The sequence below is a fragment of the Ascaphus truei genome, chromosome 5 (genome assembly GCF_040206685.1).
Source record: "Ascaphus truei isolate aAscTru1 chromosome 5, aAscTru1.hap1, whole genome shotgun sequence".
Lineage (NCBI taxonomy): Eukaryota > Metazoa > Chordata > Amphibia > Anura > Ascaphidae > Ascaphus > Ascaphus truei.
This window is the reverse complement of record NC_134487.1, coordinates 261,162,861-261,180,666: the sequence shown is the minus strand read 5'-3', so window position 1 is coordinate 261,180,666 and position 17,806 is coordinate 261,162,861. Positions and strand designations below refer to the sequence as shown.

Genomic DNA, 17,806 nt, shown 5'->3' with positions numbered 1-17,806 from the left:
ACTCACTGGAGCTGCATAATGGGGCCTGTATCTCGGGAATTAGGGTGTCCCCAGACCTGAAATCAATGCGGTTCAGCTCCGGAGACCCCCTGCTACATTACTGCATTATATAAAATAAAATAAAATCCCTGCGATCACCTGTTAGAGGCGCACAGTTAGTGATTGATTCAGCCTCTCTCTTACTGCACGTCTCTTACAGACAGGTAGACCCGTTAGGGTTAACACAGCAGGGACCCCTGCTGTGTTACTCCGTTGGGCCATTAGTCTGCCGCGGCAAATTTTAAAAGAATCTTGGGGAAATCTCGAAAACCAATTTGGTAAATGATCAGATAACGGCTGCTGCATCTGTGCAATTTCTTTCTTTCAATTTCTTTCCACCTGACGAACATTTCACCTGGTGAAAGGTGGAGCATGCTGAGGTCACAGTGCTCGCTGGATGCAGCGAGGGCGAGATGTCCGAGCAAACAGATCACCATTGTTTGATAGACTAACATCATTGTCACATCACACTGAATCTTAATGGTGGACGACCTCCCAGAGAAGGTTGAATTCCTGGTGCCAGGAGACACTTCAGGGACTGCTGATTCCTTCCATTCCGGATCCATCCAAGCCAGATGCAAAGATACCTTTCAAGGATTGCTGGCTCCTTCCATTTTGTAAGTAGTTGGCTTCGGGTGAGGGTCTTTCACAGCTGAGAAGTACTGCACAATTGTGTGTTTTTGTCTGTCTCTCTTCTCTCCTGAGACCGGCAGGAGTGTATCAAGCGAGGGGACAGTCTTCACACTAGCAAGAACCATTCCTGTGCAAATATACCTTTCAACGCATGCTGACCACTACTTTATTGTAAGTAGCCAATTGTGCTGCGCAATCGTGTGTGTTTGTTTTCCTTTTTTCATATACAGCATGGGCTGGTATGGAGGATTGAACATTGCTTATCCTGTGGTCTCAAGGGACTGACCCACCACATCCTTCTCCATAGGACTGTTTTTTCTCATTAGACTGGTATTGTATATCAGAGCCTGCGCCCAGGACTGTAAGCTCTGTATTACTATTTTCTGTATAGATCCCAGTGGAAGGATCTATTGTTTTTTCTGTCCATAGGCTGCCATCTTGTCACCTCTGATTACTGCATGAGGGAGGGATTCTCTATATAATCTAGATTCACACTGTTTTCTAGACACAATTAATTTTCATTGTAGGTGAGTTTTTTCTTTGGCATCAGTGGTCACAGCACTTTTGCCTCTTAGCCTCACTGTAAGTACGGTTTAGTCACAATTTTTGTTTTAATAGTTGAGCGCTTTTTTGTGTGGTATTTTTATTTTATTTTTTAGTCTAAATGAATAAAAGTACTCTCACAACTTGTGCTAATTGGCAGAAATTATCATCATGAATTTCGGCGAGCATCCGCTTTGTAAATTTGTAAACTTTGCAATTTGCCAACTTTTGCCAATTTTTAACATTTCCACTTAAAACAAAATACTAGTGGCCTTTTTTTTTAAATGTGAAAATGTGAAAAAATGAACTACAGTATTCGCAATAAAACTAATAATATATAGTATTGCACAACTGTTCCTTATCTTACTATTGGAACTACAGAATACATCATTGAAGATCCCCCACTTATTTGTTACATGTACATCAAATACAGTATAAAAACCTGTAATAATATTTTCTCTTGGTTAGTCAACCTCACTTAAACCCTTGTCATGTATTGTTAGTACTGAAAATCTAGTTGTCAAACTGTTGACCACTCTTCATGCCAGATGCACTAAGTTATGTCAGGCTTTTTAACCTAACATTGACCTAGCTAATCATAACGTCTATCCACAAAAGCACATACCCCAACATTAACCCACTGATACTCCTTAAATAACGCATGGTTATTTTTTCCAGCGGTAAGTGCTAATCATATGCAAACGCGTTTTCCAAACATTGCATATCCACTAAAGGCCTTTCCGGTTAATGCATGAATTTGAACAACAAGAAAAATAGCACCAACATACCTACAGGTATGTGATATGTGTATAGTAATAATAATATATAGTAAAGATGTTCCAACTATGTCGCTTAGTACAATGAGATTCTATGAATGAAATAACAATCATACATGGACAATATGTCACAATGCAACATTCTAGTGAAAAACTTCAAATGAAACAGTAATATAGATCAAACCAGTCCCAGGTGAAAATAGTCTTTCCAAAAATATCTACAGTAGCAACTGATATCCGGGAAAGTTCAGAGAAAGATGAATGGAGACTTTCTTCGCTTCAGAGATGATGAACCACATCATTTGGATATATCTAAAAAAAGAAGAAGAAAGAAGCGCATGCTCCATAGTGTGATACTGTGAAAAAATGTATTTAAAAAAACAACAAAATCATATGATGTTCACTCACAAGGAGAAGTGAAAAAAGCACATGTAAGAGTACAGCTCTTGAAGAACACAGGATGCCACTGTGATGGTAGGGGTAGCTGGCAACACAAAATAAAGGTGAGGTCCAGCTAGCTACCCCTAAAACTATGTAATCTGGCTGGCTGAGTAATATGAATTTCAGCCAAATGTATTTAATGTCGGGGGAGGGAATGTAAAAACACTTATGTATAAATATATTGTCTGTAAAACACTTTATTCCTTGTGTAGCTATTCCCCCAGTTTTGAGAACCAGTATTGTTATGTGATGAGATTAAAATGTCAGCCCTGCAAAATGTAAATTATGATATGTGACTGTCAGTATCATTTCTATGGAAGGAGACTCAGCAATTCACTTACAGTAGCTGAAGCTGTTCCATGGAAATGATCTGATCAGGACAAAGGTGGAGAACGGCTGAGGTGTCAGAGCTTATGGTGAGTGGTGAAAGGCAGCTGATCAGATCTGGGAATAGGACTCCCAGTGGAGTAGAGCCCATTGTATTCCACAGTCTCTGAAGTGCCTACCTAGCGGGAGGTAGAGGACTGGCTGATAGACAGTTGCCAGGTCTGAGCCCTGCAGGCACTGTTTCTGTGAGCCAGTTTGAATTCCTCACTCTCCAGGAAGTCCTGCACCTTAAGTCCGCCCTCCTCCTCTGATAGGCTCAGCTGGACGAGCCTCCGTTGAGCCTTCGACCGGTTAGCGCAATAATTTGCTGGCACTCCTGCTCAATGTTAAAGATACAGTAACTCAGGGGATATATGTAAGGAACCAGCGCTCACAGCATAACTAGTTCAGAGTCCTGATCGGAGCTGTGTGTTAGTGGGATTCTGAGAGTGATCCCACAGAGCTGACGGAGTGAAGCTGGTGGCAGATTCAAAGGTTCTATTGCGCAAATAGCACTTTGGATTTCTGGAGAAGAAGCGGACAGGGTAAACCTACTGAAGCAGGTCCCTGCACCTAGTCAAGGCTAGAGACTTCCCCCAGGTCCCCAGTGTGGTGAGTGTATGTGATATTGTGTATTTTGTGCAGTTGCTTGTTATGCCAGAATAAACCCTGTTTATTCTATTATTTTGTCCTGTGCTTGGTGATCGTGATCTCTAAAGGTTTTGGTGTTAAAAGCACTGGTCTCCCGTGACAGCCACACTCACGGGATATGCAGGATGAAATGGGAGTGAGAGTGACACAACGCCAGACGATTAGTCCAATGGTGATGAAGAAGGCTGTTTAAGGGTGCAGGGGAATACCAAACGGAGCATACACAGCTTTTCGCAAGTGAATAGACAGCAACTAATTCATCTAGCATGCTCCAAGCTCTCTGCTATCGTCCAGTCAGAGGCTGGATGGCGTCACTATGCACAGCCCAATGAGTTTCAACACTGAAGCGTTACTTTTTGGGGAATGATTCATAGGACTCGGGCATGAGTTTAAATGCCTCCTAGATGCCAAGCAAAACGATTAGAAAGAACAATTAGTTGCTCAATTGCGCTATTAAGCATTAATACGACAGTCGAAGTAAAAAAAAGAGCTTTGGGACTAAATTGCCCCATACAGTCCACATAATGTCTGAATATGTATATATTGATACATTACATTCATAAAAACATTACAAAATATAAGTAATTCTATATAACAAAATATAAAATAAATTCCAAAGATTGAATTAGAGAGCGACACTAATGCTCTTATGCCAACTTCCTAGATAATAAATAACGAGTGTGGCGTACTGTTTTCTTCAAGATCTTTACTCTTACTGTACATGCACTTTGTTCACCTCTCCTTGTGAGAGGACATCCACGTTATTTGATTGCTTTGTTAATTTTTTCACAGTATCACATACTTCTTTCTTTTAGATATATCACAGGGATTTAAACTGATGTTATTTAGGTCACACCTAAAGGTGGATTTCCCACCCTCCAGATGAGAGAGAGAGAGAGAGAGAGAGAGAGAGAGAGAGAGAGAGAGAGAGAGAGAGAGAGTGAGAGTGAGAGAGAGAGAGAGAGATACCGAGATACCTGGGAAATATGCTAATAGGAGTAATTTGCATGTCCGATTCATATATTTCCCAGGTACGGATGCAGCTACCAGTATTAGAACTCTTACTCGAGAAATTCCTGGGAGATTCTGGGGCAGTCTCACAGTAAATGCCTCAACATTGCCTCAACAATTCTGTAAAATTCTTAATGGCCCATCGGATTAACACAGCAGGGGGTCCCTGCAGTCCCATTCATTTTGCAGGGACTCCCTACTGTGTTAATCCTATGGGAAATGTAGAATCTCACAGAAATGTTGAGGCAATGTTGCAGCAATATTGAGGCATTTACTGTGAGACTGCCCCAGAATCTACCCAGGCAGAGTTCTAATACTCGTTGCTGCATCTGTATCTCAGGTGCACCCAGCCCTCAGATGTCAGGTAAGATATGAATTTAGTTAGTTCTAGGTAATAAGCAAGGTAGTGCTAATTTATTCTGACATTAACACTATGCTAACAAGTTGAACAATTGCCGGGAAAATTATATTACTATTTTAGGTAAGGTAACAGTAATTTGTCCTGATTTAAGTGATTTATCCCCATGTATTTCTCTCCCCCCCTTTCACTCGTCCTCCCCCTCTCTCGGACTCACCTACACCCCCTCTCCCCTGCTCCTGTTCACTTTATCACCCCACTCTTCCTCACTTATCTCTCCTCTCACTTTCACTCCCACTCCCCAATCCAGTCTCCCTCCTCACTTTTCACCTCTTTATCATTCACCCCTCCTCGCTTTTTCACCTATCAATAACTTTCCATGTTTTACACTCTTTCCCCTCACTCTTACCACCTCTCACAATCCCCTCTCACTACTCCAGCTTTACCCTTCCCTATAATATTCCATCTCTTCCCCCACCGCTTTTACACCCTTCCTCCCCACCCTCTCATACACCCGTTCTCCACCTCCCTCTTGTACACCCCTTCGCTCCTCCCTCTCATACACCCCCTCTCCCCTCCCTCTCTACCCCTCCCTCTCTTGCATCTCCTCAAAAACATCATGCAATTTGACAAAATAAAATTGTGGCATTCCTTAAGAATTATCTGAGCATAATAATTGCAACATTTGCCATATAATTTACATGCAGTTTTCATATGATTTGCTGCTATACCTGCAGGAAATTGACAGTCAGAAATATCACCTAACTGAGCAAGGGCTTTTGCCGGAGAGGAAGATAGTCAGGGAACAAGGAGAGGGCACATTGGTCTAATGTATACTCCAAGTAGGGATATACTTGTGAACACACCTGAGATACCAGGGATATAAGCTAATTTAAATATGTCAAATATTTCTAAATAATTTTATTTAGCATATTTACCATGTATCTTATATGTGTTCACAGAAATGTGGAGTACAGTATATGTAGTATATACTGTATGTATATCTATTTGAAGTTATATAAGTAAATGGGACTTCACCTGGAAATGCACTTAGGGGCTGATCCACAAAGCTCTATTAGCCTCTGTAACTTTAACCGAAATTAATGTTAGGTTAATTATAAAGCCTATACACTAAGGCAAAAAACATATTAACTCGGTGCTACTCCTTAAATAGTGTATGGTGATTTTGTTTCCAGCCGTTAGTGCTAATAATATGCAAAAGAGGCATTAACCATACTATCCCATATCCTTTACAAGCAATTCAGATAAATGTAGGGATTTAACCTGATGTTAGTTAGCTCATAAAGGAAGTGGTTCACAAGAATGATTAGCTATAGGTGTGAGCAGTAGAGCTCTAAAGAAGGCTGTGACACTGGCACTATCCATCATCTGAGATAGTTCAATCCTAGAACTACCCTGAATAGCAGAGGTTGTGGTTTCTGATCCTGTCGGGTCTCACTAGTAACCCCCTTCATCACAGGGGACCTTAGGCTTGACAGTATAGATACTATTGAAATATTTTAGGAGATGTGGGGGTGTGAATTATTTAAATATACTTTGCATATTTCCCAGGTATCTAAAGTGGGCTGCTCTTTGAGCACAGGTGTTTCTCCAAATGTTATTCGGAGGGAGGTTTGAGGGGATATACTGTATACAGTACAGTGCTTGAGACTGTGCTAAAATATAGGTCTCTCTCCCTTTTCCCTCTGAGAGACATGTTCAGCTAATGCAGATAACATGGCATTAAGACTATTCTAATGAGATAACTAGTCATTGTTTTTGCATATAATTAGTCTTGTGGATACCCAATAAATTCAAGGAAAATAACGTCTGTTACTTATTTAGGTAACGTCACATTATTTGCCTTGATTTAACGGAGTTCTGTGGATCTGAGAGCTTCATGATTTGGTCCAATAGAAATCCTGTAATAGTATTTTATTGTGTATCTAACTCATGCAGTCATCTTATCAGCTGCAAGCTGCTTGTACATGATTGCTAAAGTTCAGTCCTCCAAGGTTACAAGCAGGCCACGTTTACTAGATGTCTCTAACTAGCACATACAGTATTTTTTTTTCACTTAATTTTTTAATAGAGATATTGTTTGTGGAAGGGTTACTGAAAAAACAGGGTACTGGGTGGGGAGGGAGGCTTTTGGGGTGCAGTTACTACCTATCTTAATTAGTACCAATTAATTTATTACAATTACATCTTCAATTTAATTTCCATTAAATACACATTATGTAAGTTTGTAAGCCTCTAGACCTTTTTAGGTTGACCATCCTGAGTGTTTTGTTATATTACTATGGAATCTATAACCGAACGTGGTTGTGAGTATAGTTTGCACCAAGTTTGCTAGGTTGCTGTGAATTTATGCATTGTGTCTCGTAGAAATCCTGTGAAATTTTCCACATGCATTAGTTTCCAACCTTACTGTGCTGCACAATCTTAGGGATGCCTTGTGGAAAAGACACAAAGTACAGTAGATCAATGTATGTAATCACAAATGGGACTACATCAACACTCTATGATCCATACCATAGTAAATGTAAGCCTAAGGAATAAGTACCTTTTACTGGGCAATTACCCAAATATTATGCAGTGATACATTCATTTACCTGACCTCAGGTTTATATAACTTGTAAAACAGTTAGTGTTATACCTATTACTGTATATCTGGTCAGGTATACTCCTAATCATCCTTTTGTGCAGCAGCACATGACCATTATAGAGGAACACCATAGACACAGTCTAACACTTAATCTGCAGTAACTATATGTATGTGCAGAAATATTTGGAGATATACAGTACATTGGCGGTCAGTGTAGAGTTTTTCTGAGTTCATCATACCTAAAATAAATTAACACTCTACTTCCCACTCCACTACGGGGGATTTTGAAGATATATATTTTTAATCTTTCATTGTGATTATTTGTGCTTTGATGTAATTAAATGTTATTATTTTTGTTCTAATATTCTGATCCCTAATGGTCACTAGACTGACCAACAGAAAAATTATCTGACGGCCACTGTTGTCTGAAATAAATTATCCTAGCATTGAATGCAATCATGTGGTTAATCTTTTGAGCCCACTTGGGTCAACACTGTGTTCTCATGATCAGTAAGTAGCAATTTATTCTCAATGAAGTTTGTTTACCAGAAGAGCTAATGAGATCTGGCTGAATCTTGACCATCACATGGTCAGGCCATGCAATATTCTGAATTGTTGTTGCTTTTCCTGAGAAAGCTGCATAGGAATCTGCTAATAGCAGGTTGAATATGATTTGTGGGGCGCAGAGTAATATGTATAACCTAGACCTAGTTGCTTGAGTCTATTCTGTAGCATTTTTGTATCTTTGTTTCTAATTTTGTTAGTACTATTCATTTTTGAGCTATCTTTAATGGGGTCTATTGTCAGTTTAAAATTGCCTCTTTATATTCTTATCACCTTCTGTATTACAGTCAGAATGTCGAAGAATTGTTCAAAGATGTCAGTGCTATTAACGTTTGGTACTGTATATAAAGATTAGTTATGGTGATCTCTGTATTTGTTATCTTTCCTCTAATTATAAGGAAACAGCCTTCTTTATCCTGTTTTACTATATCAACAATAAAATGTATCTGTTTATTTATAAGAATTGCCACTCCTTGTTTTTCATGGGATTTGAGGGTAGCATTTATCCAGTATTTTTGTGCTGCGTTTTTGGGAATATCGGTCTTCTGGATTTTTGTTTCTGCGGGCTATTTAGACCTTTATCGCAATGTGATAGAATTGTAATTTAATTTAGGGTATTTGCTCTATGGATTAATATAAGTAGTAGTAAATATGCATTTGTGTTCTAGTGAGTGATGCAACCATATAATTTCAATTATGCTTACATTTCTGTTACAATTAGAATGGAGTTGGGGTGTGGGTGGGGGGAGACACAAGGTAAATGTAACAATTCATCTTAAATTATTAATTTATGCTTTCATTGTGGATGAAAAAACTGCCTAATATACATCTTTTGTTCTTTCAGAGAGGGGGTAAAAACTAAGAATTATGTGTGTGTCTTGTTATAAGAACATTACATTTATGGAAAGAGAAGTGCTCAGGATAAGAGTAAGGGTAAAATAGTATCTTATTTAACAGCATAAACATCAAGAAGGGGGTATAACATCTTTAACACCATTGATGTCAGAATAGGAATATTGCATACCTATATTTATATTTACTAAGTAGGAAAACATCTTGATTAACAACATTAGTACCCGAGTAAGAACACAAATTATTTTACAGCATTGGTTCTTAATTGAGAACCCAGCATAATTTACAGCATTGGTACCTTATTGAGGAAGTAACTTGATTTAATACATTTGTACCTGGTACCTGGTACCTTAATTTACAACATTGATACCTGAATGAGAGCACCATTTGGTTGACAGCATTAGTTCCTTCCTGAGAGTATAACTTGATTTACAACATTGGTACTAGAATAAGAACACAACTAGAATGTTAACAGCATTAGTGCCTGCAGGAGAATGCAGCTTAATTTGCAACATTGGTACCTAAAGCACATACCTATTTTAATTAATTAGACTAATCTTAATCTTCATTATGACACTATTGATGGAAAAACATGTCAAACTATGTGACAAACTTTTCAAATTCTTTGCTAATTTGCGAACATTTGTTTGAATGTTATATTATTCAAAATCAAAAATGGAATATTTCACTGTAAGATTGCTTTGTCTCATATTCACACAATCAAACCAGTCATGTGAAAAAGAAAGTACACCCTCTTTGAATTCCATTGTTTTACATATCAGGACATAATAACAATCATCTGTTCCTTAGCAGGTCTAAAAATTAGGTAAATACAACCTCGGATGAACAACAACACATGACATATTACACCGTGTCATGATTTATTTAACAAAAATAAAGCCAAAATGGAAAGGCTGTGTGTGAAAAACTAAGTACACCCTTACTGCTTCCATAGGAATTAAGATGCTAAGTAGCAGACAGGTGCTGCTAATCAAATGCCCTTGATTAATTGATCATCATCAAGTGTGGCCACCTCTATAAAAGCCGAAGTTTTAACAGTGTGCTGGTCTAGAGCATTCAGGTGTGTGTTAACACAATGCCAAGGAGGAAAGACATCAGCAATGATCTTAGAGAAGCAATTGTTGCTGCCCGTCAATCTGGGAAGGGTTATGAGGCCATTTCCAAACAATTTAAAGTCCATCATTCTACAGTGAGAAAGATTATTCAAAAGTGGAAAACATTCAAAACAGTTGCCAATCTTCCCAGGAGTGGACGTCCCAGCAAATTCACCCCAAGGTCTGACCATGCAATGCTCAGAGAAATTGCAAAATACCCAAGAGTTACATCTCAGACTCTACAGGCCTCAGTTAGCATGTTAAATGTTAAAGTTCATGACATTACAATTACAAAAAGACTGAACAAGTATGGTTTGTTGTGAAGGGTTGCCAGGATAAAGCCACTTCTCTCTAAAAAGAACATGGCAGCATGGTTTAGGTTTGCAAAGTTGCATTTGAACAAACCACAATACTTCTGGAACAATGTCCTTTGGACAGACGAGACCAAAGTGGAGATGTCTGGTCATAATGCACAGCGCCATGTTTGGTGAAATCCAAACACAGCATATCAGCACAAACACCTCATATCTACTGTCAAGCACAATGGTGGAGGGGTGATGATTTGAGCTTGTTTTGCAGCCACAGAACCTGGGAACCTTGCAGCCATTGAGTCAACCATGAACACCTCTGTATACCAAAGTATTCTAGAGTCAAATGAGAGGCCATCTGTCCGACAGCTAAAGCTTGGCCGAAATTGGGTCATGCAACAGGACAATGATCCCAAGCACACCAGCAAATCTAAAACAGAATGGCTGAAAAAGAAAATAATCAAGGTGTTGCAATGGCCCAGTCAAAGTCCAGACCTCAACCCGATTGAAATGTTGTGGCAAGACCTTAAGAAAGCTGTGCATAAACAAATGCCCACAAACCTCAATGAACTGAAGCAACAATGTAAAGAAGAGTGGGACAAAATCCTTCCACAATGATGTGAGAGACTGATAAAGTCATACAGAATACGATTACTTTAAGTTATTGCTGCTTAAGGTGGTTCTACAAGCTATTGAATCATAAGCTGTACTTAGTTTTTCACACATGGTTTCTCCATTTTGACTTTATTTTTGTTAAATAAATCATGACACGGTGTAATATGTCATGTGATGCTGTTCATCTGAGGTTGTATTTACCTAATTTTAAGTCCTGCTAAGGAACAGATGATTGTTATTATGTCCTGATATGTAAAACCATGGAATTCAAAGAGGGTGTACTTTCTTTTTACATGATATATATATATATATTTGTCGAAAGTTTGAACAATCACATTTTTTTAGTAATGTAAAAATAACAAACGAAAAAGCTGCGACTCACCATCCAAATGATGAAGGAGGGTGACTTGGATACAAAATAGCTTTATTTGATCTGAGGCACAAAGACCAACATGTTTCACACTACGGCGCTTTCTCAATCTCCCTTCTGAGCTAGCTTCTGTCAGGACCCTGCTTTCTCGGCAAAAAAAAAACGGTCTTCACATGATCACTCATCAGCTGGTATGCTGGTGAGTCATCACTCAAACAACTTTATTAACAAGTTACATATAGACAAAGAGACAGGAGTTGGCAAATCCTTCTATATAACTCACACATTAAAACAAAGTTGCTGGGAGATGGCAACACACTGTCCCTAGACCAGCGGTGCGCAAACTTGTGGGCGCGCCCACCAGGGGGGGTGAGAGCTTTGTCTGGGGGGGGGGGCGGGGCCTTTGCAGAGGCCTGCGCTCTTCCCCCAGGCATTTAATGCAGGGGGATCGCGCGAGGCCTCTGCCACAAGGAAACTTACCTTGTTTCAGATGCGTCTCCATGGCAACGCGGCGTCAAATGGCACCGTGGGGTCATGTGACGTGACATCGCCAGCGTCAAATGACGCCACGGGTCATGTGATGTGACGTCACACGATCCCGGAGTATCATTTCATGTGTAAGGCAGGAGAGGGGGCGTGAGACCGGGGGAAGCCTGACAGGGGGGGGGGGGGCAGCTTAAAAAGTTTGCACTCCCCTGCCCTAGACAAATAAAACCATAAAAAAGGCATACTTTAGTACCGACGAGTATTCTAAAACAAATCTGGGGCAATCACCAACAAGACCCAAGTACATGCGGGGTACATGCGGGGGTACATGCGGGGGTACATGCTGCAACATTTCAGTGACATTTCTGCAGACAGACTAATGGCCCATCGGATTAACAGCGGGAGTCCATGGCAGTCCCATTCAAACTGAATGGGACTGCCAGGGACTCCTGCTGTGTTAACACGATATAACACTAATATGGTGAAAATAATACAAATAAACAGTTAATGCAAATACATAAATCAAAATTTACAAGCAAAAAATGGGCAGAAGTTTTCGGATTAGATGTTTTATCAATTGTGATACCAAATTTGTTGTGTACCTTCTGACCTGTGGCTGTGGGAAGCACTACGTGGGCAGGACGATAAGACCTTTAAAACAGAGGATTCAAGAACATGGTAGGCTTATCAAAAAGGTTGATTGAAATCATCCAGTTTCAAAAAATGTGTCACAATGTCCCCAAGGTACTCTCAAGAAACTTGTGTGTAGGGGTATAGAAATTAAATAAGTGGAGGAGGTAACAGAGTTAACAAACTGGACCATAGAGAAATGTATTGAATTTTTACTTTGCAAACTAGGATGCCCAGAGGACTCAATTCTGACTGGGACATTAGCAATTTTTTATGCTTTTCAGTTCTATTTATTAGTATATATTTTTTATAATATTATTTTTGTTTTCTTTGTTTTTGCTTTTACTATTATATATTTTTCAAATTGTATTTACTTTGTTATTTTTTCATCAACTCCCCCCCCTCCCCTCCTCTTTCTTTTCCCTTTTATTATTTGTTCTGGGTTGTTAAATGTAATTATTTTTAATCAGTTAATTGGGAGTCCTACAATCTCTATGGTCCAAAGTCTATATATCTTGTCTATGAATTTATATTTATGATCAACTAAATTATGGTTTACAATATTAGTTTCATGGATAAGTGAAAATTAGATCACAATAGTGCCAAAGTCTGTCACAAGCATATAAAACGTTTAGCACTATATATACATTTTAATTTGCTTGTGACATTATAAGTTGTTATTCATTTTGATTTATGTATTTGCATTAACTGTTTATTTGTATTATTTTCACCACATGTTGGTCTTTTTGAATTAGATCCAATAAAGCTATTTTGTATCCATGTCACCCTCCTTCATCATTTGGGTGGTGCGTTTTTCATTTGTTGTTTCATCTACTTTCGCAGACAGCACACCGGAGGACAACGATTAGGCCCGGACATAAAATCATCACAAGGTATATTTCTGACTTTGTACAGCAATTGTCACTTACCTCATTGGAGTAAGATATATGGATATTTAGGGGAAAAGATATATAAGAACATTATATGTAATTTATTTATTTTTCCTGGTTTTGCACACTCTGTTTTGATTGTGAACGGGTAGGCGTTATCTTATCACTTATTTTTTGGATACCCCCTAACCCATACTCCACATGAATATCTATGAGCCTGATCCTATCCTAAACTTCTTAAAGAATTTGTAAAAGTAAGGAGACCTCAGCAGTCTCCTGTTGCTAAAAATATTTTTGAGCTCCTGATTTCACTGAACTTTTTTTTCTTTTTATAATGTAATAATAGACAGAAGTGGCTTTCTCAAATTCAAAAACAGTCAGATTTCAAATTAGGCCCGGGCCTAGGGCAGCAAAAATTGCTACCCCCATATGATTTTTCCACTCTTATCGGACCTACAGTAACGGGAATGCACTTGCCTGTGCTTGTTGCCTCCTTTCTGCCGCCCTCCTGCTCCTTCTGAATACCAGCACCAAATGACACTACGAATGTTACATGACATTGAGACATCAAATGACGTCACGATATTACGTTTCCATTGCAACGCGCCACCGTGTGTCGCCACGTTCATGACGTCCACAGCATCATTTGATGCTAGGATGCCAAAGGAGCAGAAGGATGGCAGAAAGGAGGTGGCCAACACAGGCAAGTGCCTAGAGGAGGCGGATTTTGAAATCCGCCGCTGTTCACAAATCTTCGACTTTTGCTAAGAAATTTCCTTTTTGCAGCAAAATTGAGTTCCCCCATCACTACAGAAAATCTATGCTGTTGGTAGCCATCGAAGTACTGAACTAGAGAAGGTGGGAACAAAAAGGTTACACAACCTAAACAGAGCCAATTCATCGGTGTTGTCATCTTTCACATTTTGTAACCAAATCTATAATTTTACAAAGGAATAGTTTCTAACTTGTAAATAAAAACCTAAAGAAAAATTCTCAGGCTTCTTTATACACCGAAATTGCAACCATTAACCAATATCACAATCAAAATGATGCCCGTCTTTCTTAAGCCAAGAACTGATATTTCAAAGTAGAAAGGTTACACTGTGTTAACTAAATTGATAACTGATCGAGGTACTGTAAGGCTGTTCAAGTAGGAAACTACACTGTTAAATATTGTTGATGTTGTTGTGTTTTTTTTCCCACTATCTAATCTTCAGGTGGTTACCTAATTAGTGTATTTACCTACCAGAGAAATAACTTTGTTTATTACCACGTTTTAAAAATGGGTTTACTGCTTTAATTAAAGCAGCAAAACAAGTGAAATCTTATATTATTATTTTTTTTAAATACATCAGTTCAGTAGTATTAGGTAATACTTACTCTATTTATTTGTATTATTCAACTCTTAATGCCATTTTTAATGAATTTTAATGCATCCTTTGATTTCTATAGCCAGTTTTAGAACACCTCCCCAGCAGTGCCATATATTTGCAACATTTTCCTGTTTGTTATAATTTGTTGCCAATGTTCACAGCAGTTTGAGCTGTAAACTGTAACAATAGATAATGTTACCTTAGTAATACATTGTAGCTACTGAGTTACACTGACTGAAGCAGCCATTGTGTTAGCAAAACCATAAGTATTTTTACAGATTTATTTAAAGAGCCCAAACAATTGCCACGATTAGATAAAAATGTAGAATTATTCATTGCCACATGTTATACATAAACAAATAAGAAGCAGACAAAGGGGATGGGGGGGATGTAGTATTGCTGCTTTAATACTAACACTGAGGCTGAGATTATACCAAGTGCTGCAAGGCGGCAGAGCTATTCTGTGACGTCCCCCAGCGCTGCCACCGAGCAGCATCTTGATTATACCGGGGAGGGAGAGCAGAGGATTCTTGGAGGCATTAAAATTTTTATGTATTAAAGTTGATTGTTTTAAGAGTTAATCTAGTTCCCCTGTATACTTATCCATTTTTTGCTAGTCATTGTATAAACTGAATGAGATTCAATTAGGAGCTAGAAGGACAAAATCCTCGGCTCCTTTTCTAATTCGACAATCTGTGATTAGTATGATTATAAGTACTGACTAAGGGCAAAGTAGAATTATCCACAACCCCTGAGGAAGCTGAACTGGATAGTAGGCAAAACGCATAGGGTTTTTGACCCTCTGAAGACTCCGTAGCTGGTAAGGAAGAGTCCAGTCTCTCGTGAGCCACCGCATCTGCTGCGCGCGCAAACGCAGAAGTGCCGATGGCCGCGACCAAACAACGTGGATCGTAGGATCCAGATGGGTAACAGGGACCTATATCGTGACGTTACCTGTTCCAGAGGATTTCTTGAGTCCCAGAGTGGTGAGAGTGTGCCCTTAAAGCACTCATTGTGATTTAAGAATTGGGAGAATGTGAGTGTGCCTTTTCCCCAATTGAATCCATTTGCTTGTGCATTAAACTGTATTACACTATGTACTCCTTATGTACTTTTCAAGAGAGAGTTACGCGTGACCAGACTATTCTCCTGCAGATATTTATGTGAGTGATTTGTTCATTTCATCACCAGCACATCACTTTCACTGGATATTTCTTGGTTAGAGTTATAGTGTGGTTAGCACTCTATTGCGCTTTATTTTCTTTACGTTATTACAAGTCTTGAAGGCATGGCTGAGCAAGCCCTCATTGGCTAAACCGCTCACGTGGCACGGCCGCAGCGCAAAAAAACAAAATTCTCAATCTCTTCCCCAGCCGTTTGCCTTGCAGTACAGCGTGCCGTGACCCTCGCTTTCGGTATAAGCAGTTTGATTGGATCTAAGGTAATTGTTTTGGTGCCGTGCACATTTTTGGGTACAATCATGGCCTAACACAAGTGAACTGCAAGTGGTATGCATTCAAGACAGGTTTGCACAATTTAATAATAATTAAGTACCTATTTAAAATTGTAAGCTTTGAAGTCACATGTAAGACTTCTGGAGGGAAGCATTGAAACACACAGTGCAGTGATGCGTGACTAAAACAGATAGTAAAATGGTTTGGTAATATTTTGTAGCCAAAATAAGGGAGGTTCAAAAATCTGACAGTTTTGCTTGATTTCCACTGGTAGCCATCGAAGAGCTTTCCACTGATGTATAACATGGCCATGTAGCAAAAAGGCTGCAGACGATAGAGAGCATGACAGATAGGTGGAAACTTGTGAATTATATATATCTATAAACTAACATCCAGGAAGAAATTACTTTTATGGTTCAGAAATGTCTATATATAATACAAAACAGCAATCTGCACTATTCTACTCACAATAGAATTGTCATTTTTTGGAACTTTTTGCATTTTCTCTGTGTTGTTTCTGGTTCTGTGAGCACAATCACCCCCTCCAGCCCTCCTAAAAGGTCCTACAGGTTCAAAGGACCATCACAAACTAATGAATATATGCATGAGCCAAACCAAACAAACATTATAAATACCTTCTTCATGTATAAAATAAATAAAGAGAAAGGTTTATGCTCAAGTAATAAGGATGAACCAACTGTAGATTGCCGGGGATTACTAATTTGAGAAACATTAGGACTGTTCTATCAATGCAACAATATCCTTTGTACATTCATTGATTTTATTACTTTTTACAAAAAAACATTTCTTGTTAATTCTTCTGCTTTTACTGTATTCACAAAGTTTTTAAATTCATATGCAAAAAAATATCACTTGTTTGCAAATAACATCTAACAAGACAGAAACTAAATAACAATTACTGTACTTTGAATTGGAAATATTGCCATTTCAAACTGCAATCCATGTTACAGATTATATTTTGTGTAATGTCAAAAGAGCACTATAGTACTTACAACTTTCGATTTCTAATGTACAGTTTTGTTCATCTAGTGGATATCTTCTCAGGTCCATCATACAAGCAGCAGTTGTTGTGATCCTGGGAAAATGAATGACAAGCATGTTGAGTTATTGTCTTCAAATCTTAAGCATTTATTTGTTTCTTTGCTCCGAGATAGAAATGTATCACTAATCAAATGTGCAAATTATGCAGAGACAATATCAGGAGAAAAGATAAAATGAGAACATGCTGACTACGTTGACGTTGAGTCATTCGGTCAATATCTAACTGATCCAAATCAACATGACCCCGTCATAATCACTGAGTAAATGGCAAGCTCAAGAAAAAGCATTAGAGACTCTATATCAATGAATTTTATACCTTTAAAAATATTCTGTAGTGTGCTTTTACCTGAAGCAAGATTTGGGGCAAATCCCTGAGTGTGTCAAAGTGTTTTATTTAGAAATTTAAAGCAAAAGCAGAAAATAAACTCATTAGACTGCACAATGTTTTTAATAAAATAATGTTTGACATGTTTTTTTTATCTGGATGATATTCAGAAATAGAAATTGTTATGTATTAAATTCTCACTTAGCAACATATAATGGACATAATACAATAAAACGAAAAAAAAACCTGAAGGATGTAACATTTTGTATAGCATGTTGTAAGGCTGCTTTCAAAGTTTACAGAAGACAGCAACCAGAATATACATTATATATTACT

General features: G+C 38.5%; 1 protein-coding gene across 1 annotated transcript in view; it reads right to left on the bottom strand.

The window, feature by feature from the left end:
• The window catches only part of GABRB2 (gamma-aminobutyric acid type A receptor subunit beta2), a 473,189-nt gene that overhangs the window by 177,216 nt on the left and 278,167 nt on the right, over positions 1-17,806 (bottom strand). Inside the window, exon 5 of the mRNA XM_075601932.1 lies at positions 17,097-17,179. Within this exon, the coding sequence (XP_075458047.1) occupies positions 17,097-17,179 (83 nt within the window). The remainder of the gene's footprint in view (positions 1-17,096; positions 17,180-17,806) is intronic.